The sequence below is a fragment of the Aulonocara stuartgranti genome, assembly GCF_965226115.1.
Source record: "Aulonocara stuartgranti genome assembly, chromosome: 5".
NCBI lineage: Eukaryota > Metazoa > Chordata > Actinopteri > Cichliformes > Cichlidae > Aulonocara > Aulonocara stuartgranti.
In genome coordinates, this window is record NC_138943.1 from 7,974,017 (window position 1) to 8,001,910 (window position 27,894).

The 27,894-nt window shown below is 37.4% G+C and overlaps 1 protein-coding gene across 3 annotated transcripts; it reads left to right on the plus strand.

Moving 5' to 3' along the window:
• The first annotated feature begins 211 nt into the window (after positions 1-211).
• syt2b (synaptotagmin IIb) lies at positions 212-27,820 on the plus strand. 3 transcript variants are annotated; one of them, XM_082532813.1, is made up of 9 exons: positions 212-343; positions 17,844-18,072; positions 18,190-18,350; positions 20,335-20,466; positions 22,068-22,235; positions 23,132-23,299; positions 24,332-24,449; positions 24,634-24,767; positions 24,908-27,820. In XM_082532813.1, the coding sequence occupies exons 2-9, from the start codon at positions 17,868-17,870 to the stop codon at positions 25,121-25,123; spliced, it is 1,302 nt and encodes a 433-aa protein (XP_082388939.1). In that variant the 5' UTR covers positions 212-343; positions 17,844-17,867; the 3' UTR covers positions 25,124-27,820. The 3 variants fall into 3 exon arrangements, with proteins under 3 accessions (XP_082388939.1, XP_082388938.1, XP_082388940.1); XM_082532812.1 differs by lacking the exon at positions 212-343 and adding an exon at positions 13,245-13,338; XM_082532814.1 differs by lacking the exon at positions 212-343 and adding an exon at positions 13,245-13,338 and having other exon boundaries at positions 20,344-20,466.
• Positions 27,821-27,894: the final 74 nt, after the last annotated feature.

Here is a 27,894-nt window from a genome sequence, read left to right on the forward strand (position 1 = left end):
TGAGCATGCAGTGCCGGGAAATACAGCAGTGGACCTGCACCGGCTCTGGTGCTTGTGCTTATTTCACTGTGTTAGAACAATGTTAATGAGTGTATCCTCTCCTCCCTGCCTGATCTGAGCACGCATTAGCAACAAACTGAGTCTCGTTTATGTGTGTCTTCTAGGACAGAAACCTCCCCCAGGTGACACTGGGACCTGCTACTACTTTTTTTTTCTTTTTTTGCAATGTATTTCAAGGGTGGGATGAGTCAAAGGGCAGACTATTAAGACTTCTCTCATCTCTTTAAGAACATATCTGACCCTGTTTTCCGCTCTCCTTGGTTAGGAGACATCTCTCTGCAAGGTAAGCTGCATTTTCCCTCTATGTCCAAGCATTCTGTTAATGGTTCTTTTGCTGTGTGGCAAGTTGTCACAGAGGCACCTAGCCTCATTACACACATCCTGGATGAATGTAGAAAAAAAGCCCTGCACAGAGAAAAAGAGAGAATAAATGGCTCAGGGGTAATTAGAGCAGACAGTCTTAGCACTTCTCCTTTTAATGCAGGGTCTCGTATTAGAGAATCTGCTATAGTGGAACTTTTAAAGCATGCCAGTAAGTCCCTTAATGACTGGTGCGTAGCATCATGTAGCGCTGCAGTATAATGTTACATAATAAACAAAGCACGTATGAGTGAGATAGAACTTGAGAACTGAATTTTATTTCACTGTTAAACAAATATTAATTGACTTTCATTGGCTGATTATGACAAAGATGATTATAAACTGATTAACAGTGAGCGACGATAGATTTTTAGTGCACAAACATTAAATTGTTATATGTAACAGATTTTCATTTGTTTCATTTTTTTCATTTTCTCACTGTTTTGTTTTTGTTTCTGTTATTTTATTGGTTTGCTTTAGTGTGCGGATGCTCTATAGGGATGATGGTACTCAGTTTAATGTTATACAGTAAAAATACACTGGGAGTGTGTGCAAAGTCAAATTTGCTGAGCCAGCAAGAGTGAAGGGCCCACATAGAGTCTGCAGAACTCAGTGTTTCAAATGAATCTGAGTGATCTTATTAGTACTTAGATTGGTGAATTTAAGTACTCCATTGCAGCCTTTTCTTTAAAAAAGATTAGATTTGCTTGGCTGAAGGTGATTGAAGGTAAAGCTCTCTGCATTACAGCCTCTGATGGATACTGAGTTGGGAGGCACATTCTATATGTTAAGCCCCATATCTCATCTCCAATATCTGTTTTTTCTGTTTTCTTTTTTAGTTTCTAATCAATTAAAAGTGACTCACGTTTTGCTGCAGAAGAGGGGGAATACTCTCTTTTGCATCGTTTGTTCCTGGGCTGATTATGATGCAAAGGTGTGAACAGGTCAGGTGATGCTGTAGTCTCTTTACTCCCCAGGGATATTATGAGTACATGACAGGAACACTCCTCAGAGTGTGTGCCAAATGAGGATTTTCTTTATGCATTAGCAGAGATGAATCAGTGCATGTGCAGGTGCAATATGTTAGCAGCTGCATACATATGGCGCATTTTGTGCTGCAATAGAGTAACATCTTGTTTTTTGTTTGGTGATTTTTTTAAAAACATGTAAACAGTATACCGAAAGCTGCATGAAACAAAATCAAGCAAAATATCACATTAACATTTGCTGATTAACTGTACATATCTTAAAAGCAGTGGAAGACATGTACTCTTGTTTAATCCTAAGCATTCTCAATAAAATATGCATTACTTTTTATCCAGTTTCCTTAATGAAACCTCAATAACAACACTAAATATATTTCGGATTACACAGAATTTATACACCATGTAAAATAAAAATATAATCACATATAGTTTTGGCAACTTTATGACTTTACAGCCACACATCAATGCTGATTGCAAAATCTGAATAAACCTGGAAAACGAAATCTTGTAACTTTTATTATCCCAAGTCTGTTTTTAATTTACTCTTTCAATATCAACTCCATTGATTTAAATCTGCACATGCATATTTCTGCTTTCATGATCATAATAACATTATTTTAGTTTTATTCAAATTGCATGATGCTTTTAAGATGTATTTTGTAGACCCTTTGTTATCCATGGACATTACATTTATATGCACCACTGACATCACATGTCATTTTTTTTCTATTCTCATCTTATTTCCACCCAGCTCTGTCATTCCATTGTTTTAAAAGCATTTAGACATTTATCTCTTACACACCTGCATTGTTATTTTTTCTGTTCAGTTTATTAATTGTACAGTTCTTATCATAAACTATAAAAACTGGAAGATGGTCAATGATTTCATTTACCAGTTATCAAATATCAGCTATGCCAGTTAGAAGCTCTATCTTCATATATCATGGATGCATATATATCAGTACTGTGGCCTAACAGAGTCTAGAGTTCTTCTTCTTCTTCTTTTAAATAAACACAAATGACTAAATATTGATTTGTTTGCTTTCTCATATATTTTATACATCTCATCTGTAGGACTTTTAAGATGGTCCAGATCAAGTTGCTATGGTGACTAATCAAAAAAGAGTGACAGATTTTGAGATTAACAACAAGACTCCAAAGTTGTACGACACATTAAAAAAATGGTTCAACTACATCAGTTGAGTCATTTCTAAAATGTCTAAAGAATCTTTGGACTATGAGAAGAAGAGGATAACATCAGTGTGTATTGTTTTGCACTGCACAGTTTTTGTTGCTGCAGTAGCAAAGAAGCTGCATACAAAGAGGACACACAAGGACTTGGTGTGTTGTGGACTTGGGGGGGGGGGGGGGGGGTGTCCAGTTGTAATTTGACGGACGTAATGTATCTATTATCTATTAAGTGTTCAGTGTGATTTCCTAGTGACAGTGTTTTGATCTTTTTTTTGTTTGAATATCAAATCAGTCTTACAGAATTTATCATAATTTCACACAAAATGAGGTAGCCCACTGGCATTTGTTGTTCCCAATAACATGTATCACAACAATGTTGGTTATTGTTTTAATTTTTCCCAGAGTATCACATGGGCTCCAACTTTGCAGATTAGTATGAAATGTTTGTCCTCAGTTATTGGATTACTATGGCATTCAAGTTGGCACCATCATGAGGAAAAGATCTACACTGTCCAAAATTTACTTTGTGACTAATTACTACAAATCCACCAAATATTAGAACGCAACTATCCTACTGATGGTTTCCTTTGAGGCCTTGTCTCACATTTTAATGCTGATAGCAAATGGGATGCTAACCATGTAATTATGAACATTTCTGATAAATTTTGTCTTTGCAGTTCGTAGACTAAGCGATTTGCAATAAATAAATATATGATAGCTAAAAGTAATGCCATGACTTTTTCATGTCAGTATGCTGATGTTAGCATTAAGTTCCCAGCTGCTGTTAACATAGTTTTATTGGCCCATTTCCACTCTTACCCGTACACACTCTTCCTCCACCACATTAAGTGCTTTTCAGGCCAAATAGCCTCAAATTAAAGTGTGATATGAAGCACTCCAAGAGCAGGTCTGCACCAATGGAAACTTAGTTAAGGAGTAGCATTAATTGTCCAAACAAAATAGAAATTTTCTATAGGTTGGTAAATGGTTTTAAAAATTGCTTCATGCTTTATTCATTTTTAAATGTTTTTATTATGCTAATAATAAAGAACATGAAAGAAAAAAAAATTAAAAAGCTGCAGCATTAAAAAAAAAAATTGCCTGTCTGAATATAACTGGAACAGAAATTTTTTTTTTTTATTAGAATAGTTTAACATGATCTTAATTTTGCTGTATCCTAAATGGAGCTCCATTAGAGAAAGGTTGTGGGATCTTAAAACATGCTTCTATATTTCTGCCTTATCTCTTAATTCAGAGGACTCTTTAAAAGACGCAACTCCACATGGAATTACAATTATCATACAGTGGGAGGTTGTAGGGGAATTAAAATATCCTTAATTAAATATATTAAAATATTAAAATAATATGGTTTTAAATTTGCACGTTTTTTAATTAATTTTTTTTTTATTCGAATGACCCTACTGGTCTATAACCAAATAAACCAAACAAACCATATTTTGCTGCATGCCATAGCAACCTAATGACTGAGTAAAAGTGAAATTACCTAAACCAGAATATCACTAATGTTGTATTCCTGATTATAGACAGTTGTTTGTAGTCAGCTCCTGATACTCTGAGTTTCCACATTACATTTCCAGGTTTGCATGCCTGGGGCACTTCTGCTGCTTGATGGTTCATGAAATGGGAGGCTGTTCTGCAGTCTATAATCCCCCTCCTGTCAACCTATATCCTCATTCACAGCCTGTCAGGTGCATCAGTGTACATGAAGCACACTCAGAATGATGTTTTTCATTTACAGATAGCAACGTTTGTGTGTGTGTGTGCACATGGACCATTTACTGGTACAGTGAATATAAAGAGTGCCATGTCACAGCATGACATTTGATGATTTTTTTCACGTTGATAGGCAGCATTTTCACAGCATTTAAGAGGAATGAGAGGAATGTTGTTGCTGTAGTTTTGCTGTGAAAGCTGCTGAATTAGTGTCTTTGCTGGTGCTGCAGTATATTTCCAGTTGAATTCCATCAGTTTAACAGATAACTGCTCAGGGATAATAGGCGAATGACTGGTCTGTAAGGATCTGTTCTGTGTGTCAATACACAGCGCCAATACTGAATCTGACTTCTTTTGCTTGAACTGCTTTCAGTCCGCAACACAGTCAAGAATACATCAGCTTCTTGTGGTCAGTTTAGGCGCTCAAATCAAGCTAAGCCAATCGATGCAGTAACAATGTGGAATACTGCAAGGAATGCAAAAAAGTAGCTCACAGCAGGGCATCCTTTTGTCAAACAAGATATTTATTATTTTTACTGCATTTACTATGGTCTGCTGGTCATTCAGTCTTACACTGGCCAGATGCAAAAGTCTGGAGCATTGCTGGAGCATTACCTCTAATACATCTATTACACCAAATATCTGATCATGCGAAAAAAAACAGAACAATAAAAATGATCCTCATGTCTTTCCACATATTGAGGCAGAGTGCAGACCTGTTTGTGAGGATTTGCTGATGAGAATTTTTTTTAATGATGCTAGTTTGTCTTATCCTCTCTCAGCATCAAACCCTTGACAGATCTGGAAATTTGGTGGAGCAGAAAATGGGGGATGTTAAGATTGATATATGATGGTCTTTAAAGATATTCAGATCTTTTAGATTTTAGCAGACTTATATATCCTGTAAATATCGTCCTGCAAAAATGGAAGCTCTGTTATGTATGTTTTTGAGGAAGAATAAGTGGGGAAATTATTGCTCTTTATTTAATTAGCGAGAGTCTACAATGAAATCTGATGTAAAATGGTTTTGAGGCTAGAGGAAATGTAGAGAAGTCAGATGGATCATATAATTAGTTGCTTACTGAACTAGTGCTCCTCCTGGCTTCTCTTTACTCAGCACTGATTTGTCTTGTTGTCCCAGATCTATGCATTTGGACAACTCATCCTTCACTGGTGGTGGTGTGGTGTATTGTCTCTCTTTTTTCTTCCTTCTTAGTCTCTAAATGGCGTGCCCCTCCTCCCTTCTATTCACAGCCTATATGTACTAGCGTAAAGTGCAGCATTTGATCCAGCTTAAACAATCTTAAATTGTAAACAATTGGAGCTAGAGATTGTGTGCTTGTTAGTTGTGATGATGGTCTCAGTTTTCCTTATGTACACACTGAATCTTTGTGCATTCATGGCACTTAAGCAATGAGAACTTACAGATCCAGTCTTAGATGGGCCGGACTTCCATCTAAAACACACGAGTCCTGTCTTATATTCAACCATGTCCATGGACTTTTATTTTTGACTTTCTGTTTCCACTCAATATTTGTTCCAGTTAAAGACACCAAAATGACCCAGTTGAGTTTAGAAAATGTTTACAATGTAGATGCTAATACAAACTTTTTCTGTAACAGTCTCCTTCATTGTTTTCTTTAACACAATGAAAAGTTACATAAGGGCGACCACACCAACAGAAAACATTCAACTATGATTTTAATTTCTCCACAAGATTACACGCAGGCCCTCTATGGTTGGTTTCACACTGGACCAGCTGGAGGGCGGCTCAGCTGTGATCTGGTACTATGTTGTTAGCTGTACCTGACTTAAAATTCCCAAAAAAAGCAGATAAAGACAGATGTGTTGAAAAGGATCTAAAACACAGACCAGAGAATATGGCCAGCAAGGCTACAGATTATGACCACGTTGTCAATATTTGTACTATACTTGATTAATACCAGTTTTATATTGGCTTGCACAAAGAAGAGTGTTGGGATGTTGTCACTTTTAGGTGTGAGACTATTTTTTGAATGAAAAAACATACAAACAAGCAACTGAGTGCAAAACTTGCTGCTATGAGCTTTATAAAATCTCCAGAATATCATCAAAGACAAAAATAACTATAACAGTAGAAATACTATCCACCTGACTTATCTGATATATAAAAACTAACTTCTACATAAACCTATCAACTGAGTTGAAATATGCTCCTGAAACCCATTAAACTCTACTCTGCAATCTGTATCATGTAGCTTCCTTGTTTTCTAACTTCTTTAAAGAAAATAATCTATATTTTCTTTAAATGGCTTAAACTTACAAATGATTACATTTCATTATAACTAGGACATTAATTGTAGATACAGCAATACTCTGTACTTTAAGTCTTCTATTTATTGTCCCCCACTGGGTATAATGGAGAGATGTTAAATTTAGATCATTTAATTTGGATCTTTACTGGGGAATTCTTTATCATTTGCCACGTAGCATTTGTCACCACCAGTTTTCCATTATTTATTTATATTCTTACTTTTGGACTGAAAACAGCTTCCTGTTGCAGCTGTAACAATGCTGTAAAAGTGGTGAAAGAAGAGAAAAAGTTGCAGAAAGTTAAGAAAAGAAATGCTGCAGACTCTGGTGATAATTTTCAAAGTCTGTGAAATGTGAAAAGGCTTTTCAGTGACCCCTTTTATATTGTCACAGAGTTGTTTTTTTTATTTTATTTTATTTTATTCATATTTAGAGTTCAATATATGCTTAAAGTTAAGGTAAAACATGTCTTTATTTTTCTATGAAAAAAATGGAGATAGTGGGTTTATTGACACCTTTACTGACCTTAACCATATTAGTGTCTGTAAAAGTATTATCAGTCAGAATTTCAATCATAATGCATTATCTACTCACAGTCGACACCATCAAAACAAAAGAAAGGAACTCAAAAGAACTTAAAAAAAAAAGAAGTATATTACTTAAATGTTTAATAGACAAACTTCCATAACAAGGCTTTACAAATTGCCCCCCCCCCCCCCCCAACTGAAGATCTGCAATCATTTTTTTGTCTATCATTTTTCTTGTATCCCCCAATAACTTCCCATCACAGAGAAATAGTCTGTGGGCGTGATAGTTGCAGTAGTTTGCCTGTAAGCTAATATACATGGATGCACACAGGGGAAATTTAGTGGAAAGATGCTTTGTGGTTAATAGCTTCTGTTAGCTTTGCCCATGTGAATAGAATTATTTTCCACTTGTAAGTGGATGGTAATATACTGCATCATAAAATGTGCTTTCTATTTATTCTGGACAGCCAAACTTGAAGTTTGATTTTGTTTGGCTGTTGCTGTTTAATCATTCAAAGGACACGTATGTCTGTGAAGGTTTTCAGTCATCCAGGTCATTGTAGTCTAAGGAGCGTAGAAAAAGAAAAGCGTCTGGACTTCTTTAACCTCCTAAGACTCTTTCATGGTATGCATTTTTAATTTTTCTTTGCTATTTTGGTTGATTGCGACCTGATGAATTTAAAAACAAAGAATTGCCAGATTTATTTATTTTTTTTACCGAATTTTTGTTTCTGAGAAAAATTAGATCCACATATGAGGACATTCATTTTAAATTTTGATAGAACAGTGGCAGTATAATGCCCTTGTAAGCGTATATCAGGCCCTTGTAGAGGAAAAAATAAGTGTTTTGGTCCAGACATCCCAAAAATGTGATGTCCACATATGTGGACGCCAGGTCCTAGGAGGTTAAACTTTAAACTCAAAGAAGTCCAGACGCTTTTCTTTTTCCAAGCTCCTTAGACTACGATGACCTGGATGACTGAGAACCTTCACAGACATATTGCCGTGCACTTTGGGAAGAAGTCAAAGGACACACACATTTTTCCCAGAGATCAATTAGCTGTCCTCTCATTCAGCACCTTTATACCACACATATCCAATATTGTTTGTTTTAATTGCTCCCATGCTGAATTTACTGTGCCGACATTTCTTTCATTAGAGCAAAAATAAACAAGTGGACATTTATTAATCACTGCTGAAAAAGTTGTTGTCCAGTGGGTGACCAGAAAGACTCCCAAGACATTTTTAAAAGCCCCAATAGAAAAGAAATCATAATAAAATAAAATAAAAATAATAAAATGAGTCATGGCTGAATTTTTCTCAGCTATATCAGTTTCTGTGTCCTGTTAAAGTGTACACTCACTTTATCATGAAAATTTCACTAATACAGTTTGAACATTTGAAGAAAGTGGTTATTATTAATCTTAATAGTTATGAGAACTGAAAATGCCTGCTGTGAAAATGTGCTGTTCTGATAACTTTGTACATAGATAAAAACAAAACACAGCCATTCTAGAAATTGGTACAGTCTTTGTGTTGTTTCCAGTCCTCCATTGTCAGTGTCCCCAAATCCACAAGAAACGTGTGGATCTGCCTTTGTTTGGGCCACATTTTATCGTACTGCTAGAAAATGCCAAGTACTTAGATCCTCCACAAATGTCAAATAAGTATATGAAGCACAGGTGTAATTTATAATGTTTATGATGGCTGCTTTCCAGCAAATTGTGTTTGCAATCTATTGACTGCAAATAAATACTATGACTTGAACGTTCAAGCCAAAAAGGGGAAAACATGTTAAAGTATTTTGCAGATGGTCTTCTATTTGTTCTCTCTGTCTGCAAAGTTTGTAAAATCAGCTCAAGTGATTTCACTGGAGTGATGGAATACACACTGATATACTCTGTGCCATCTTTGCTTGATTATCATGACCTGCATTGCCATATGTAAGAAAATCAGTAAGTAAAGTCTAGAGACTCACAGTCCACTCATTTTCTCTTACACTTCCTAATCTATTCTCACTTCTGCATTGGCATGGACAAACAGGGCTTAATCTTTATCACATTATAGTCAGGTTTTCCACATCTCTCTGTGTGTGTATCTCAAACTTTTATTATTCTTGTTAGAACATGGTGTTAGCTGGACCTGCTGCATATATGTGAAGCAGAGGAAAAATCAGCATGAATGACTCAAGGGGATCTTAAAATGTAAATGAGTTATTGTTAGACCTAGTCTTGTTCTCATGCTATATGTCAAAGTCAAAATGTCTGTCATAAACAGCGTCTGTACGAGTTGTGACGGCTGTGTAAATGGCCTGTATTTATATAGCGCTTTACTAGTCCCTAAGGACCCCAAAGCGCTTTACATATCCAGTCATCCACCCATTCACACACTGGTGATGGCAGCTACATTGTAGCCACAGCCACCCTGGGGCGCACTGACAGAGGCGAGGCTGCCGGACACTGGCGCCACTGGGCCCTCTGACCACCACCAGTAGGCAACGGGTGAAGTGTCTTGCCCAAGGACACAACGACCGAGACTGTCCAAGCCGGGGCTCGAACCAGCAACCTTCCGATTACAAGGCGAACTCCCAACTCTTGAGCCACGATCGCCCATATTTAGACTGTCGTGTTGACAGTCTAAATATATGGTGCATACCCTAATAGCAACATTCCCGTTTCAAGTCTAGCTTCTGGCCTGCTTTATTATTTGGCTTTAAGACTTTGCCCAGCAGCCCTTTTGTTTTATTAATAAAGTGACTTTTTGTAACAAATTCATAAAAGTGCCCCAGTTTTCATCATCTTTTTTCACTTGCTGACATGTTGTCATGTTGACATTGATGGAGTTGTCAAGGCTTGCCCATCTTTCACTTAGATGAATGACATCATTCCAGCTACTCGGTGTAAAGTGTACACATACACACATACACACGCATACACATACACACGCATACACACGCACACACACACACACACACACGCACACGCACGCACGCACGCACGCACGCACGCACACACACACACACACACACACACTGTCCCCATGCTGACCAACTGCTACTTCTGAGACACCCAAACACTGCAAGTGATATACAGAGCCAACTACAAGCATATGGTCTTTTCTGTTTATTGTTGCCTGTGCTGCAGTAATGACTGGCCAGAAGATGATGAGTGTGTGTGTGTGTGTGTGTGTGTGTGTGTGTGTGTGTGTGTGTGTGTGTGTGTGTGTGTGAGTGATAGAGAGAGAGGGAGCAGGATACAGCGTATGCAAGTGTGTATGAGTGGTACACAGAGACATGGCTAGAAGGAAAAATGCTACGACGACAGGCATAAAAGATGAAAGAAATTAGGAAACAAGAAACAAGGCAGGAAGTGGAGGAAGAGAGTTGCTAGCTGACTATTGGACAATCTGCCTTCTAGCTTCGTATTTCTCCATTACACCCCTGCATTGCAGCACTCCCTGCAGGAGCTGGAGAGGTGCAGTTTTTTCCACATCGTCTCTGCTGCCTCAGAGGCGATAAGTCATCTCAACAAAAATGTCCCAGCACAACTCAGCACGGGGAACACGTTGTCAGCAGCTGCCCTCTGCATATGTTTACTATGTGAGGCTTTGATAGTAGCTGTGTTGCTCTTATTGACCTCCTAATGTTGCACAGTGCTCAGGCCTGACTCATCCACTAGAGAGCAGGGATGGAGAGGGAGGGAAAAGTTTATTCATTCACAGGTGCTCATAAAAGAATGCAAGAACCAGGGAGAAGCTGAGTATCCCACAATGCAGTGGGAATTTCAGTAAACCATACTGTAAAAGCACAGTTTTTTGGAGAGGGGTTAAGGGCAGAATGAGAATTTTGCAACAATCTCACACTAACTGAAAAATATACTGTAACAATTTTAATAAATCTTTAACACCTATTTTAACATATAGCTTTAAAAAAAATCCATCCACGATCTTTTAATCTGACTGGTATTATCTTATTGATTGAGCATTTTGTTTTTGTTTCATTGTTTGTTTTGGTTATTTTGCGGCCATCTTGCGATTTCTATTTCTTCATATCTATGGGAGCTCTAATGCTAATATGCTGCTGATATCAAAAATAAATAATTTATTAAAAATACATTTCATAAGAATAAAAAAGCAAAACAGTCACTGACTTCTCAGAAGAGGTTTTTACAGCTTACTCATATTTTTCCTGGTTTCGTTAAATTGCTCTGCCACGAGGTGTCAGGCCATATCGGGTCACTCCAGGGAACAACCAGGAATCAAGTAAGAAAAAAAAAAGAAGGACAACAGGCATATCAGTTTCATGAAGGAGCCCCATGCAATCTAGGGCAAGGCAAAAGAGTGTCTTAAATAAATAATTAAAGATGAGATAATAACATAAGATATACTTTATCGTGAAGAAAAAATAGATTGTATAACATCTAACAGTCTGTTCATTTACAATCTCCTTTATTACAATGGCTTAACTTAAAAACCTTAAAAAGTGCAGACATCACTACTTAAGCAGTAGTAACTTAAATGCCCTATATCTTAAAATATCTTACACAAATCCATGAATTGGCCATATAACCCACCTAACTTTCCCCTAGCTGCTTATTTTCTTCAAAGCCAGATCATTTCTGCTCCCATGGCCCCACTGCACAGCCATTTCACTCTACCAATTCATTAACTTCTAATTAAAGCATTAAGCTTTTAAGATGAATGCAGCATTTTTTAATTCACTCCTAGAGCGAAAATGTTAAAATAGTCTTTTGAAGGATAAGTCTTTTGATATTACGAGAAAATCACAAAAAAAAGCAGGAGAAAACATTAAGGCCTATTCAAGCATAATACTGTGGTGACTTATCCACAGTTTAATATTCTATCTAAAAAGAGGAACACTGTGTCATTTTTTTCCATAGCTAAATGCATTTAGCAGATCAAAACTGACCCTGCAAAGCAGAGAAGACAAATGTCTCTGGGCATAACTTTGCAGTTCTCAAAAAGAAAAAAAGAATATGCTCTGTGATGCAGCAGTTTTATATGAGATTCCTGCCCTCCTCTGGTAGAAGCAGCTAAATGCACTGCAACCTGACATACTGCAAGAATAGCCACATCAAGCCAGGCATCTAACAGATGACAGCTGAACTTAAGCATTTAGAAAGGCATTTCCCCAAGGAGAGCACTGAAAGAAAAAGGTTTTCAGGAAAAAGCAAGAAAAAAAAAGGTTAAATGCCAGCATTGCAAAGAGTTCAAACATGTACAAACATAACTGCTTTAGGGATGTTGAACATTTGAAACACATTTATCACGCAAGGTCGGCTACAGGCACCTAAAGTTTAATTTTTAAACCTCATATGTTTAGTTCTGCATCTGCGTAGGTCTCTGGCTCAAACAGCACGTTTCATTATGTAATAGTTTTAGCTCAATACAGTGGGATACGTTTTGTTTGTATTGCAACTCGAGAAGATGCTTTTGTTATCTCCTCACTTCTAATCATCACTGACAAGTCTCCTGAGGGATCAGTGAACACCGGACAAATAGGAGTAATCACTCTTTGTTTCAATTGTTCACTCTGAATGACTTAACAGAGATGGTCTATTCAGAGGGTTAAATCATACTTCTGAGATCAGTTGTTAGCAACCACTTAATTCCATGGAGTAGATCTGATTTAAAAAACAACAACAAGCAAACAAAAAACTGCACCGCCTTAAGACTTTTTCAGCTGTCCTAGTGCATACTTTTGCTTTTTATTCCTGACTTGTGCAGGCTGTGGCTTTATTAACATGAACCTCACCCTAGAGTCTGTGATCTTTTACAACTGCCCTCCAATACTAGACCGTAGAGTGGCATGCTGCAATCAGCTGTGTGAGCAGCATCACAAATGAGGCTGGGGGAATGAGAAAGATGGAGAGAAAGAGGTAAAGAGGTTGCGTACATAAGTACATTGAACAGAGAGACAGAGAGGGTGTAGGGAAATATGTGATGGGAGGGTGGAAAATGGGGGCGATGGTGTGCATTGGACAGAGGAGGAGGAGGAAGAGGAGGGGGAGGAGGAGGGGTGTAGTGCTGCAGTGGAGAGAAGTGAGAGGAGACTGCAGTCTCTGCTTATGGGAGAGATCAGACTATGTTACCACAGCTCTGAGGAACTGTAACCCAAACACTTATTGATTGGATGGGCCACCCCACGAGGGGAATACCACATTTGACTGGTGAGTTTTGTCTTGAAGATCTTTGTAGATTAAAAATGAGTTAAGATGCACAACTGGACCACAGTTATCTTAGAGGAATCTTCTCTGCATTTTAAACTGGGTAAACCATATCAAACTGCTTTGGTTGCACTGTATTCTCCGGACCTGATCCTACTTATGAATGAGGATGTGTCCGAGCCTGTTTTTTGTGACTGAGTGATATCGGCCAGTGGTGAGCTGCCGAAATCCTAGGGAGATAAGGACTGAGTGCTAATGGCACAGAGGTAGAAGGTAGGCTAAAATAAGAGGGGAAGGTATGGGCATATTGTATTCTATTTCCATTCAGTCGCTTCTCTCATCACTGCTCTTCTCAGAGGAGACAGAATTAACTTAGGGAAGTTCGGGTAGTGGAGAAAATCATATCTGACTTAATGTTAGGATTTTTTTTTAACATTGCAGTCTCAGATGTGCTTCATTTTAGGGGTGAGGATGGGTTTAGAGACAAATGAAAGATACGGGCAGGTGATGAATAAAATGTTTTTGAAGAACCTTTGCTGGAGCAAAAACTTTATTCATAACCATTATACATTTCAGCTCAGTGGCAGCAGTCTGCATTCGTATCATGTCATGCCCACCACTTGGGCAGTGACTTGACACTGGCCTTGAGCCAACTGGTTATTTGATTGGTTGGTCACTTCAGCTATAGACGTTATCAGTATTGCTTAGCAACAATGATGTGCTTGCCCACAGCACATAGACCACCACTGTATGTGAACAGTGCACAGTCTACCTTACAGCAATAGAAAGTCTGTGCTAAAGTGCACATGTTGAAATGCAATACTTATCGATCTGTGGGCTGCAAATCAATTAAGATTGGGTTTTATCATCATTATGTTTGCCATATTCTGACAGTTCACTTTTACTTTGAGGTACTGATATCCTTAGCTGCGGACCACTTCCTTTGATAATGACACATAAGCTCGCTGTAGCAAATCTCTGTATGACTGGAGGGACTTTTGTGGATACAGTTGAATACTGTAAATGGTGATATCTATAGAAAAAAACATTAACATCTAGCTACTGTGCATTTATTTAGTGTTTTTAGACTATGATAGTTCTGTATATGCATCTACTATTTGCATAGTTGAGAACAGCTAGCAATGAGCCACAATGGCTGAGACTCCTGAAGCAATTAATTACAGATGACCAGACCTCTTCTTTGTGCAAGCATTTCTCTAACCAGGTGTTGCAAAGAATTGTGGGGAGCTACCGTATAGTTCAAGAAAGACAATAAACTGGATTCACGTTATATGAGGAGGACATGTATGTACATTTTACAACAATAAAAGTTTGATGATAATAACAGTAGAAACACTGTAAAATAACAGTGTAATAGCAAGCAAACAGCTGATAAAAAGCTGATAGTATCGTACTTTAAAGCTTACACAATAAAAAGTACAATTTTTTTTAGTTATTACATCTTTTATAGTAAGAAACTCGAGCAGATCACAGTAGATCAACTGAAAAAAAGGTGTAACGCTAGCAAACTTAGTTGCCAGTACTAATTCTATACTTGTCTTACATCCATAGCATGGATATAAAACATTATACCTAATGTGCTTAGCAATTTAAAAAAATATGTAAATCATGTTACATTTTCCTTAGTTGCTTGAACACATCTTAATTCCATGACCTTTTCTCTTAAATTGCTTTATTTCTTTGAATTCTTTACCCTGGAGTGAAAAACAAATAAATGTGGAAACATTAGCAGAGTGACAAAACGAATAAAAGGATGTCAAGCTGCCAGTTATTCTTAAGCACTATGCTGAGTTTGTGGGGCTCATGAAAGAGTAAAGGCAGCATCAAAATCATATTATTTAGTTTTAAAAAAACATATCAGTCAGAGCAGCAGCTCCTAGAAATATATCACACTGTGGTAAATAAGTAGTCTTACTGACACAATTTAAACCATTATGCTCCTGAGACATACATAGTAATCAAATAAATGACTAAATGCAGTAGGAAACAATCCTGTCCCAGCACTATAATACAGTTATTCATAGTTAATTAAAACTAAAGCAGGTGTTTTCAAATTCATCTAGCGATCTGCAGCACTTTGACAAACAGCAAGCTTCAATTAGACCAGAGCATTGACATTTGTGCTCAGCAGTAAATGTTAGTGTTGTTGCTGCCACCAGCAGTCATGCAAAGAGCAAACAGAGAATACATAACATAATGCTCACTTGGGGCTGAGAGTTAAATTGGAGTTGTCATCTGTTAAAAGAGGGCCCTTCTGAGAAGACACTCATTTTATTAGAGTATGTTGGGAGGTGAAACTGATTTAGATGACTGCCTTCTTATGCTATTTAAAGTCGCAGCTTAGATCTCCAGCTATGTCTAACCTGTTAAACTTAAGTCTATAAAATTTCAGAATCTATTTTAAGATTGATCTTAAAACATTTGAACTCTTAAGGTGGAACCTTCAACTATTTATTGGTCTGATCATTGATTCGTCGGTTATAAATAATAAAAATAAATACAGATTAGTTGGTTGGTAGAAGAAAACCCCTATTACCAAAACTATTCAGTCATTTACCTTCAAATGACTGAACTTGAGTGACATACATTCTTCATCCATAGGGTTGTGTGATGCTGGTCCAACATTTGCAGCCAGAACAGCTTAAACTCTTCTGAGAAGGCTTTACACAAGTTTTACGAGTCTGATTTTTGTGGGAATTTTTGCCCATTATTCCAGAAGTGTATTTGTGAGATCAGACACTGATATTGGACAAGAAGGCTTGGCTCGAAATGTGAACTCTAATTCATCTCAGTGGTATGTTATTGGGTTGAGATCAAGGCTCTGTGCAGGCCAGTAAAGTTCTTCATCCATAATTCCCTTTCCACCAAACTTTATACTTGACACAATGCAGTTGGACAAGTATCGTTCTCCTGCCAACCATCAAACCCAGACTCATCCATCGGGTTGCCAGACAGAGAAGCATGATTCGTCATGTCAGGGAAGGTGTTTCTGGTATTTTTCCAGAAAAATAGACGCTTAGATATGGTTCTGTCACATATAATAAGGTCTATCTTAAGGACCTCTAAAGCTCACTCATCATATATATTTTAAGTAACAATGCTCTGCGGTTTGACAAGCAACTGACATTTGCTAAATTTGAGTTAGCAGCTGTTTTCTTCTGGTTCAAGCAGTTATTGGGTTCAAGTCATTAAGATAAACTAATTATTCATCTTTAATGTCTCTCTTTATACTTACTTGACAAAATGATGCTGTTTATGTATTGATTATTCTAGAAAATCATTTAACAATTGTGCCATCATGTACATGTACAGATACTCACGTATCCTTTAATTTTGGATAACTTTTTAGACTCTCCTTTAGGTCTGGAAGATCATTGTGTTTTAAGGTGGAGGTGTAATCATCTCAGGTCACAGTTTCACACACACACTAAATTCTCATATCATCAGCAACATCAAGGGCTTTCAACTTCTGTGACTTGTGTGATGAGTGTGATGAGTCCCAGATGAAGCATTGTTTTCATACTCCCCATCTTTCACAGAGTTGAGTTGCAGCTCTCAAGGTCATCATCACTCAAACATAAAATTAAAAATTATAATGGAAAGCAAGTCAGAATAAAATCAATTTAGCAGCTTTCTGGAGTTTTAGATTACTAACCAGTAGGGGTGCAACGATACTCGTATTGATATTGAACCGTTGGATATAGTGCTTTCGGTTCGGTAGGCATGTGTATCAAACAATACAAAATTTTTGATTTATTTTATCAACTTTTCTTCTGACGATGCTGTCTGTGTTGAGCGCTCAGTGGATCTGTGTTCGACTACTCCGCCCGCCTAGGCTGCACTGTCGAGTGCAGATCCACTGAGCGCAGCGCAAGCTAGCAAGACAGAAGCTAAGCTCGTTGCAACATGGCAACTGCCTCAATGCTACCCGAAATTGAACCTCTCCCACCCTCATTCAGATCTGGCGTTTGGAACTATCTTGGTTTTCATGTGAAGCATGACCCTGATGGTAAGCGTGTCATGGACAAAAGTAAAACAATATGTCGGATGTGCCATGCAATGCTCAATTGGTGGGAACTAGTGCCTTAGCCCCATTAAATTTAAAAACTACTTTTGACTTAAATATATATTTATAATTTTAATAAATGACAAATTAAAAAGGCATGAACATTTTTTTGTATTGAAAAAATATCGAACCCTGACACCAAAGGATCTAACCGAACCGTGAATTTTGTGTATTGTTGCACCCCTAGTGAATAGGTAACCTAATGTATTTGCCACCCCTCTTAAGAAGTTACTTCAGTCTTTTGCCGCTGTTGTTGGTGCAGATGGCTAAATTTGATTGATGTTCCATTATGACTTCCTGAGTCATAATGAGTTTCAATATTTCAATAGTTTTTCAATATTTTTCACTTTCTTTGACAAATCTTCCATGATACCACTAAAGCAATTTTTGTTGCTTCATATCCGATCTCTTTGTGTTTCAGGGACGCTGTGCCTAGTCTTTGACAATGAAGTTCAACTTGTTCAGACGGCCACAGGCCATGACAGCGGCCGAGCCCACCAGTGCCCCCACCATGACCATGGCTCCCACCTCAGCTGCCATGTCCACCTCAGCACCAGAAACTTCTGGCTCGAACAATACAGAGATCAGCAAGAATGACATGTTTGAGGAGATCAAGAGCAAATTCTTGAATGAAATTGATAAAATCCCATGTAAGTAATGCTGCAGAGCTTTTTACATCATTCCAAGCATTACAAAACATTAACATTTGGCAAACACCAAAGTTCCATTCAAACTCAACTTTTCCTCGTTTATTTTGAAATCAACAGTGCCTCCGTGGGCTTTGATTGCCATTGCTGTAGTGGCAGCATTGCTAATCCTCACCTGCTGTTTCTGCATAATCAAAAAATGTTGCTGCAAGAAGAAGAAGAACAAGAAAGGAAAGAAGGGAAAGGATGGCTTCAACATGAAGAACATGCAGGGTGGTGAGGTATGATGCCTCGCGCTTCCTACATGCTAAAGAGTCAAGGTTACAAGATGCATTGGTGAAATTTTGTCGATTATGTCAACAATAATTTATTATTCAAGTTGTTATTATTTATTATGATAGTTATTGCCCAGATTTTAACAATGTTGCTAACTAAATCTGATCTTTTACCAGCAGCTTTTTTAGCCCAGGCTGTAGAGGACACAAGGAGAGCTCTCTTCCCCTCAATTTGTGTTGTTGTTGTTGTTGTTGTGGTTGTTTAAACGTGTGCTCCATTGTGCTCCATGGTGAAAAACGGCACACTTTATTGCAATGTGGCAAAGAATGAGCAGAGAATGTTTCGTCAACTTATAAAACAAAGCTTATCATATTAAAAGGTAATGGATGAAAGGATGAGGCCTGCAGAAACATCAGGAAGTTGTGAATCAAAGTGCTATAAAGTTAAGGATAAATTCTTAATTTGATGGGCTAAACAGCTTATATTACCATAGACTGCCCCTGTACAGTTAATTAAAGCAATCAACTGCTTGTGTCCACAATGTGAAATTATCGCCCTGAGCCTAAAACAAGCGTGTCATTTCTCATCATGATTGTGGTGGTGGTGGTGTTGATTGCCTCTCTTTTTGAAGTGTGTTTGGTGTCTTGTGAGTTGAATCTCTTCCTCTCTCTGCTCTCCTCCTTTTCCGCTTTGTGTCTTGTGTGTGCCTCGTGTTTCTTGACTGTGGTGGACCCCTGCTCTACGGTAGGTGGATAGCTCATGTCGATGCTCTCTGGCCCCCAGGGCGGAGGGGGGTTTCATGGAATGAAAGTTGTAGCTTCCTTTGCTATTTTTTCTTTCTTTCTTTTTTTAATTTCCTCCCCATTATTTTGTAGTTTTTTGGTATGATAGCTTGAGAATGTAACAATGGAAAGCTATGATGTGCTCCATAAACCCCAGAGAGGAGAGTCTAACCATCTAACACATTGTTCTCGGGACAATGTTACTGTAAATCACACCAATATGGAAAGTATTGGATTAAAATCTGATATCCAAGACTGTTAACACTATTAATCTGTGCATGTGATAAAGGGCATGGCTGGTTGTTTGGGAGACATGGAAACGGTGATGATAAAACTGCATGGTGAGCCAAAGATTTGCAAATCTCTTCGTTTTATGGTAATACTCAAGGAGGAGGTAGGATGTGACGACACTGGATGACCCAAAGAAAAGATTACAAAGTCAAGATCACCTAAGTTACTTAATAAGAAAAATCATATTGAAGCAGTAAGGCTCTAACAAAATTCAAATAGCTGGCTGTGCCCTTTAATCCTGATTTAGTTTTGTAATAATGGTGAGGTGAAAGGAGAAACATTTATTTTGCCACATTAATTTAAAGAGATGCAGGTTAACAAATTTGAAGTCTTAAAAATAAATCCTATAAAATAAGATACATCCCCTTGCCCTGGATATTATGTCATATTTTTTATTGATTAATATGCATTTGTTCCTGCTGTTGTAAGCTAGTTCCTTAGGGGTCTATCCAAACCTATATCTCCTCGCTCATTTGTTAAGATCTAATGCCTTTAACAACAAGAAATTATTCTTATTTTCAGTTTCACTATTAGGACGTGGCATTTACTACCCTTCTTAGTGGAACTAGCATGCAATGCCTCCACTGATTCTGGCTGTCACTGTACTGCTGAAGCATGTCAGATTTAAGGACTTGCCCACTGATCCACAAACACTGAGACAATCATTTCTACAGTTTCTTAAAAAAAAGTAGGGATACCGATTACAGGCAGCTATGTCCTTTTAAATGATAAATTCCTGGTTTTTATCATCAGGTGCTGTGCAGGTAAGCAGTAACCAAAACATGTATCTCCCACATAAAAACTCCTGGAGCTCCAGTGTCTGTGGCATGCTGGCTGTTATGGGGAACCCTGTATCCTGACTTTTTGTACTCTTACCTTTAACATAGCTTTTTGTTTTGTTACCTTTACACTGCAGACACATCAGGATGACGATGATGATGAGGGAGAGACTGGACTGACAGAGGAAGAGAAAGAGGAAGAGGAGAAAGAGCAGGAGAAACTGGGGAAGCTGCAATACTCTATAGATTATGACTTTGAGAATACAAAGGTCTGTGGTTATCACATTTTGTGAACTACAAAAAAAAAGCTCTAGAAATAATTAACAATTTTGGAGGGAGTTTTTCATGTTTTCTGCTATATTTAAATTACCCATTTGAAACGTTTTAGTGTTTAAAGACATGTTTAAATTAAAGAGTTAGATAACCCAATTCATGTCATCTTCAGTATGGAACTCGCTGTAGTAGCTTGGTTCTGTGCAAAGATAATAAAAAAATGTAAAGTTATAGTAATTAAATTAATGCTTTTTCTTGTTTATTTAACCCGAAGTGCAAAGAAAAAACAAGCTTTTTCTTTCATGGGTGTCATGAATGAAACATTTTCTTTACCTGGGAGATGCATAGTAGCAATAATACCACATAATGCCTCTGTGCTGAGTAATCCAGCTCTTAATAAGGGACTCTAAAGGTGCCAAAACACTAAAGCAAACATTTTAATTGAAAGATAATACCTTAAGATTTCTCTAGTTCGTTACTTACATTAATCCAATTCCCAGAAAGCTGAAACTGTTCGTCTGGACAGTGTTTTTAGTGGGAGAAACATTTTTTCACTCATCCAGGTCACTTCTTCAGTCGCATTCCTCCCACCGCTACCCATGAGCGGTATCAACTTTCTGAGATTTCCTTACCTGGATCCATCAAGACATTAATCAAATATTTTTATTTATTTATTTTTTGTAATGTATTCTGAAATTTCACATTCAATTATGCAAATTAGGCATCATTGCCAGTTTTGAAAACTTTTCTGGAACAGATATCTGAACATTGGTAAGAGTGAGATCAATGAGACTCGGAATTCTTCTTTCATTCTTTTGACGTATTAAAGTTTTTACAAAGGGCTGTTTTTTTATTACTCCATAAATCAGAAATTACTGTCAGCAGCCAGAAAAAGAGTAATTTTCCATGACATTTTGAGGAATAGAGAGTTCCCTAATTCAGGCTTTGAATGTGAACAAACACCAAATATAAACTTCACAATTTTAATAGCAGCAAAACAGGACAGTTAAGTTGATGTTACTCAAGGTTACATTTACATACTATACAAAACCTGAACAGGAGTATGCAGAAGATGAACATTGTCAGTAAAACCACAGTTATTTTTAGGGCTGAAAAGACAAAAGAGGCTAAACCTTAAAAGAGTAACTTGTTATAGTGGCTTCAGGTAAATCAAAAGACATTTATCTAACCGTGGTACTTCCAGCAGCTTAACTGATTACTCGACAGCATATGAGCAAACCTTCATGTGCTCAATTAAAATGCCAATAATTCACTAGATATGAAACACAGTAGAGGGTGAAATGGCTGTACTTTTAATGTATCTGTAAAATATAGACAGCTAAAATCTGTATTTTCTAGCACACAGTGTAATACATTTTTTAGAAGTTACCACACTGTGACAATTGGATGACACTGAGGAAAAGCTTCTGACATCCAGTATGTCTCCAGTCAGCTGAGACGCTTGTGGTGATGGATTGCGAGGCTTATATAACCAGTCTGAGGCAGTGACCCTCAAAGAAAAGTTGCATTTTTGCCTGATAAAATTCTGTTTTCACTGCTCCTGTTGCTTACATACACCCTCATTTTCTCCACACAGCTGACAATTGGTATCCTTCAAGCTGCAGATCTCATGTCCATGGACTCAGGTGGAACCTCAGACCCTTATGTTAAAGTCCTGCTCTTCCCTGACAAGAAGAAGAAGTTTGACACCAAAGTGCACAAAAAAACACTGAACCCTGTCTTCAATGAGACATTTGTTTTCAAGGTGAGTCTTGTTCTTGCATGCAGCTGTAAAAAAAAAGAAACATAAATCTTATTTGAGCAAGTTGTTTTTTTTTTTTTAAATATCACAAATCATTATCGCAGCTTTTTGTGTATGAAACTGACAGTATGTCAGGTTTGTCTGGCTCTGTGTGTGTACCCACTGGCCTATGCAGCCTACATGCTGCTCTTAGATGCTCCTAGCTAATAAGCCCCGCTGGGACTTTGCAAGTCTCTCTGGGTCAAGCTGCAGGCGATACCAGTCTGCAAAATGTTAAAACTGCAGCAGAAAAATATCTTATTGTACAGGCTGCCCTTTATTGCCATCTCCAAAGGCCTCCCATGAGAATTTCACTGTCAGATTTATTGTTTCTCCATCAAAATTTATTCCAGATATTTTCTTTCTTTTTAAAACAGAAGATGCTTTTTTTTTTTTATTTCATGTATGCCTATGCAGTTTGTAGTAGAGGTGTCCTCATCTTCATTTTCACATAGATTTCTGTGGATTGGGGTGTAATAACTTATTTTTCCTAATATGTTTGTTGTTTGCATTTGAGAAAATAACCGTGCATTTCATTTAGTGCTTTTAGGGCGTATTATTTGTCTGGTTTCTCAGATTATTTTCTCTGATAATTTATAATTTAACATTTTTAGTTCACTTAGTTTTTTCCATTTAGTTTTGATTATTGACTGTTTTCTGTATAGCAGCTGCTAAACACTATAAATTTGTAAGCAAGTATTTGTATCATTTAATGAGGGGGTTTTTCAGTGGGACTAACTCGCCCTTTTCAAGAATTCCAGAGGCAGTTTATGTGAAGTTTAATGACATTAAAAATAAACCTATTTATCCTGTGAGACAGATAAATACAATCTATAAGTGACATTGTGTTTCTTGGTCAGGTACCCTATGAGGAGCTTGGTGGAAAGACCTTGGTGATGTCTGTTTATGACTATGACCGATTTTCTAAACATGATGTCATTGGAGAGGTAAAGCTGCCCATGAACACCATTGACCTTGGACGGCCTATTGAGGAGTGGCGGGATCTCGAGAGTGCTGATCAAGAGGAGGTGCTTATTGAACTGATTCATTCTGTGCTCTTTAAATAATAGACCATTGAGATTCTAAACTTTCTGGGTGTCAACCCTAAGAAAAAGCCCCAAACCAATTATGAATTGATGCTACTATCAAGTATTGTCTGTCTAGACAGAGATCAATTATATCTTATTTTTCTGAGCCACAATGCTCCATTGTTGACCAAAAATCAATTAAGAACACATTCAGCTGCACCATTGCACCAGCTTACATGTTCCTTCATTATGATAAATGGTTCCACTATAGTTTGTTTCTCGTTAGTCTTTCATGCTGCTTCCATGAATACTTATTTGAGCACTAACTGTGTATCAATTCAGGTTTAAACACAGTTAAATGTAGTTCACCAAAAATTCTCCCTCTTTATTTATTTGCATTTAATTTTACTTGAAAACTACAGCAGGGCTGAGGGGCTTGATGTCGACTCGGTTGGAGGAGTCAGCAAGATGTTTATGGCACTGGTTGATCATCCTATCTTTAATATTCAGAAATAATTTAGCTCCTTGATTAGTTCGCATTTCTTAAAAGATGGAATTTCATAACAGTGCACAAACATTCAGACACATAGAAATCAAAAATTTTATTTATGTCAGTGGAGCAACAAATTTCTCTCCTTGCATTTCTACACCTGTGAACAATGATGCTGAGATAGTTTGCTTGAATAATTAAGGAAACTATCTCACTTTTTTAAATTTATCACAACTGATTACATACATAACCTGCTAGTATCTCTAGTCTTTTCCAGTGTCTTTTTCGAGGTTATCCCTGCCCCCAGTCATCAAAGTGGATTTTCAAAGTCTAAAAGCTCAGAGCGATCATAAATCCAGATAGAGGGGTTTTATTCCAAATAATGTCACTGTTGCAGCAACAAAAACCCCTCAGTTTCAGTCTAAGAGTATAAATCTTGATAAATAAAAGCTATGTTTTGCACCCACCCATCACAGAAAATGCAATTTATGGACATCTGATGAGTATGTGTGCTTGTCATTTCTGTGTCTCTTACTGCTCAGCCTGAGAAACTTGGAGATATCTGCATCTCCCTTCGTTATGTCCCCACTGCTGGAAAACTCACTGTCTGCATCCTGGAGGCAAAGAATCTGAAGAAGATGGACGCCTGCGGTTTATCTGGTAGAAAAAAAAACACATAATACTCTTGTCCTTTGGCACATGCAAGAAAATTCAATTTGAAGAGAAAATTCAAAGAAAAACCATTTAAAATACAAACAAACAAACAAATTAAGAAACACTAAAGGTTGTGTCATTGACAGAATAAGTTTTTCTCTTTTGTTCATCATATTCATGTTTTTTCCAGATCCTTATGTAAAGATCCAGCTGCTCCAGGGTGGTAAGCGTCTGAAGAAAAAGAAGACTACAGTGAAGAAGAACACCCTAAACCCATATTACAATGAATCCTTCAGCTTTGAAATCCCCCTGGAACAGATGCAGGTACAGTACAAGTCATACAACACCTTTTGGACTTCACTGATATGTTATAATAGCTCATGAATGAATCTCCACTACAGTTTGAATGATGAAATGCCCAGAAAACAGATAATTGATTACATTTTCTCTTGCTGCCTTCTCAGAAAATCTTGGTGGCAGTCACAGTGTTTGATTATGACAAGATAGGTAAGAATGATGCCATTGGAAAAATCTTCGTGGGCAGTAAGGCTACTGGCTTAGGTCTGAAGCACTGGTCTGACATGCTGGCTAATCCACGCCGTCCCATTGCCCAGTGGCACCCATTGCAGCCAGAGGAGGAAATTGATGGCCAGCTGGCATCCTTGAATGCAAAGAAGTAACACATCTCACCAACCAGCTAATGCACTAACTCAGAAATCCAATCTTCATCCCTACTTTGCATGAATTTCATGACTTCACACATGACTATTTGTCAAAAGTCCTGCTCAAAAAAAATATATAAAAAAAAAGACATTGTAGAATATCTGAAACTCTTTTTGAGCATCACATTTCCCACATTAATGTATGCTGAGAAGAATGGTGTTGAGTTACCGGGTGACTGGTTAATGAATGATCGACTTTTAGTCTTTCCTTCATTTGAAGAATCTCATTCTTAGGGTGCTGACACTGAATGGAATTATTGGTGAAGACAATGCTGGATATATATAAAAAAAAGGCTTTAGTTTAGTTTATAGAGCATGCTTTACTTACCTCCCCACTGCTCTGCGTGCATCACGCCCAGTATTGTGTCTTGCTAATAACTGTGCTTTAACTTGCAATAGAAAGTACTCTAATTTGGGGTTATTTCCTGCATAAAGTTTGTCTTAAGTCTATCAATGCGAAGAGATTCAAGTGCAGATGATTCAGGTTGAGATCAATGAATGCAACAATCAATTCTGGAATATGTATGACATTTTTCTTGATTTTATCAGCTCACATATGAGATGGTGCAAACAGTGCAGCAGAACCATATAGCAGGGATGATGCAGTTGTCTGACTTAAGTTGCTTGTTTTGTGTTGCCACGAAGGCCCATCTATGCATTTAGCTTCAACCCATATTTCTGTGTCTTCAGACAGGTGTAATGTAAGACAGGAATACAAGGGTGCCTTCCTAATATGACACTTTGAGAAGTAGTGCAGGTTTTATTGTTTATTTTAAAGTGGTTGAATATTGTTCAAAATGTGTCAGGGACACTGTGAATGTGCCATTTGAAATCTGGCTATGTTGACCACTTGGATGTAAAACCTTACTTATCCATTGTAGAAGTAAGGCACTAAAAAGGATTACCAATGATGCTGAAAACAGTACTGACTATGCTTCTTTGATTTCTGTTGTTTAGTAAAAGACAGTGCCATTTTGGTTATTATGTTTTGACATTCATTAAAACGATTCCACGTCATTGGCTGATGTTGTAGTTCTACTGTAATTCACTTCAATATTTCTGTAGTTTCTGCTGAAACAACATGAGGATTTCTGTCAAAGACGAAATGTTTTTATAGATTATTGAATTTGAAATGTAAGATGTAGCTTTGATTTGTATTAATGAGGTGTGTAGAATCTAAACATAGCAACTGTATCATCAAACGTATACAATACACACATCCTGGACCATCTGCTTGAACCAAATAGAGCTGCAGAATAGAGCATGTATCATGCCTCGCAGTATTTTGTCTTGTTTGAATCACTCGGTCGGGACACAAGCTTTTTGATCCTGGAGACAAAGTGCTGCAATATGGTGATGTTGAAACTTGTAGGCAAATTATTAGTGTAATGTTTAGTGGCTTGGAAGCAAAAAAGGACACAAAGAATTGATTATTATAAGGGAATGACTGAGGATAGAACATTTAAAATGTTGACATTTAAATTCCACTGAATTTACCAATGACCTGATCTCTTTCCTGTAGCAGCTCCTCTTAACTGAAGAATCATGACTGTCCCCATATTGGTTTCTTTGAGTTAAATGTAGACATATGTAGGATTAAAATTGTCATTTATTGCAGGAACCTTAAAAAACCCCAAAAAAATAGCTTTAGAAAATGGATGACACTTTCTCTAATCATACGTGATGACAACCTGAACCTGAAAAATCTTCCGAATTTACCGGGAGGGAAAAGAGTCAGTATCACTTTCTTATAATTCAAATCATTGTAACTGAAATCATTATTAATGACAACTAATTTCTGGCTTCAAACACTGTCTAGAGCCTCTCTGATGTTGAGTTTCACTGCTTACGTAGGTAATTTTGGATTCTGAACTGGCCATGAATTGATGGAACTGGACACATGTCCAGGGTTTTACCCCATCTCTTGTGGATTATCTCCAGGGATTGACTCCAGCCCACTCATCCACTCAACCCGAGTTGATACATTGATGTTATCAGTGAATTCTAAGTGAGACAAAATCAGGGAATCGGTGTTTTGTGAATTACTTTCTTTAAATCAAAAAATCCAAAATCAGATCTTGGGAGGCCAACACATTAAAATATTTTCTCAGAATTTCAGAAACTGGAAAAAATGAACTCATAGAAACTTGTGTCTACATTTAGTGCTTTTAAATGTCAACATAGATTTTTCAGGACATTTTTATAAGGGGGCAGTTTGTTTAAAAAAGAAAATGTTAAGGCAGTCGTTCGTATGCATCCACGTCGCCAGCAGAAGTATCTAATGGTGAGCAGCGGCACATTGACAGGTTCATCCACAGTACTTCTTTACAATTGTTAACATATGCATCCCGCAAAATTTGTTAATAGGCTACAGCATGTATTTACAAGATGATGTAAATAGCGGCATGTTTTAAAGAGGAACCATAATTATATTGTGTATGTGTGTTTGTGTTCTGTGTCATTTTTATAATAAAACAGAGTATAAAAAAAGGATGCACTGACTGCAAAGTGTATGAATTTCTGCTGAATGTATGTCTGAACAATCCATGTTTGGCTTACCAGACTCCATGAATGCCTCAGTTAAAAACACAGCTGATTTTAGTGTCACATGGAAATCCATTGCGTTTTCATCAAACTGCATGATCGTCTGATTTTCTGTCATTGTTTTTATGTCTCTATGCTAGTGTGTTTTTTTCCTCAGGCTACAAGTCATGTAATAATTGTTCATT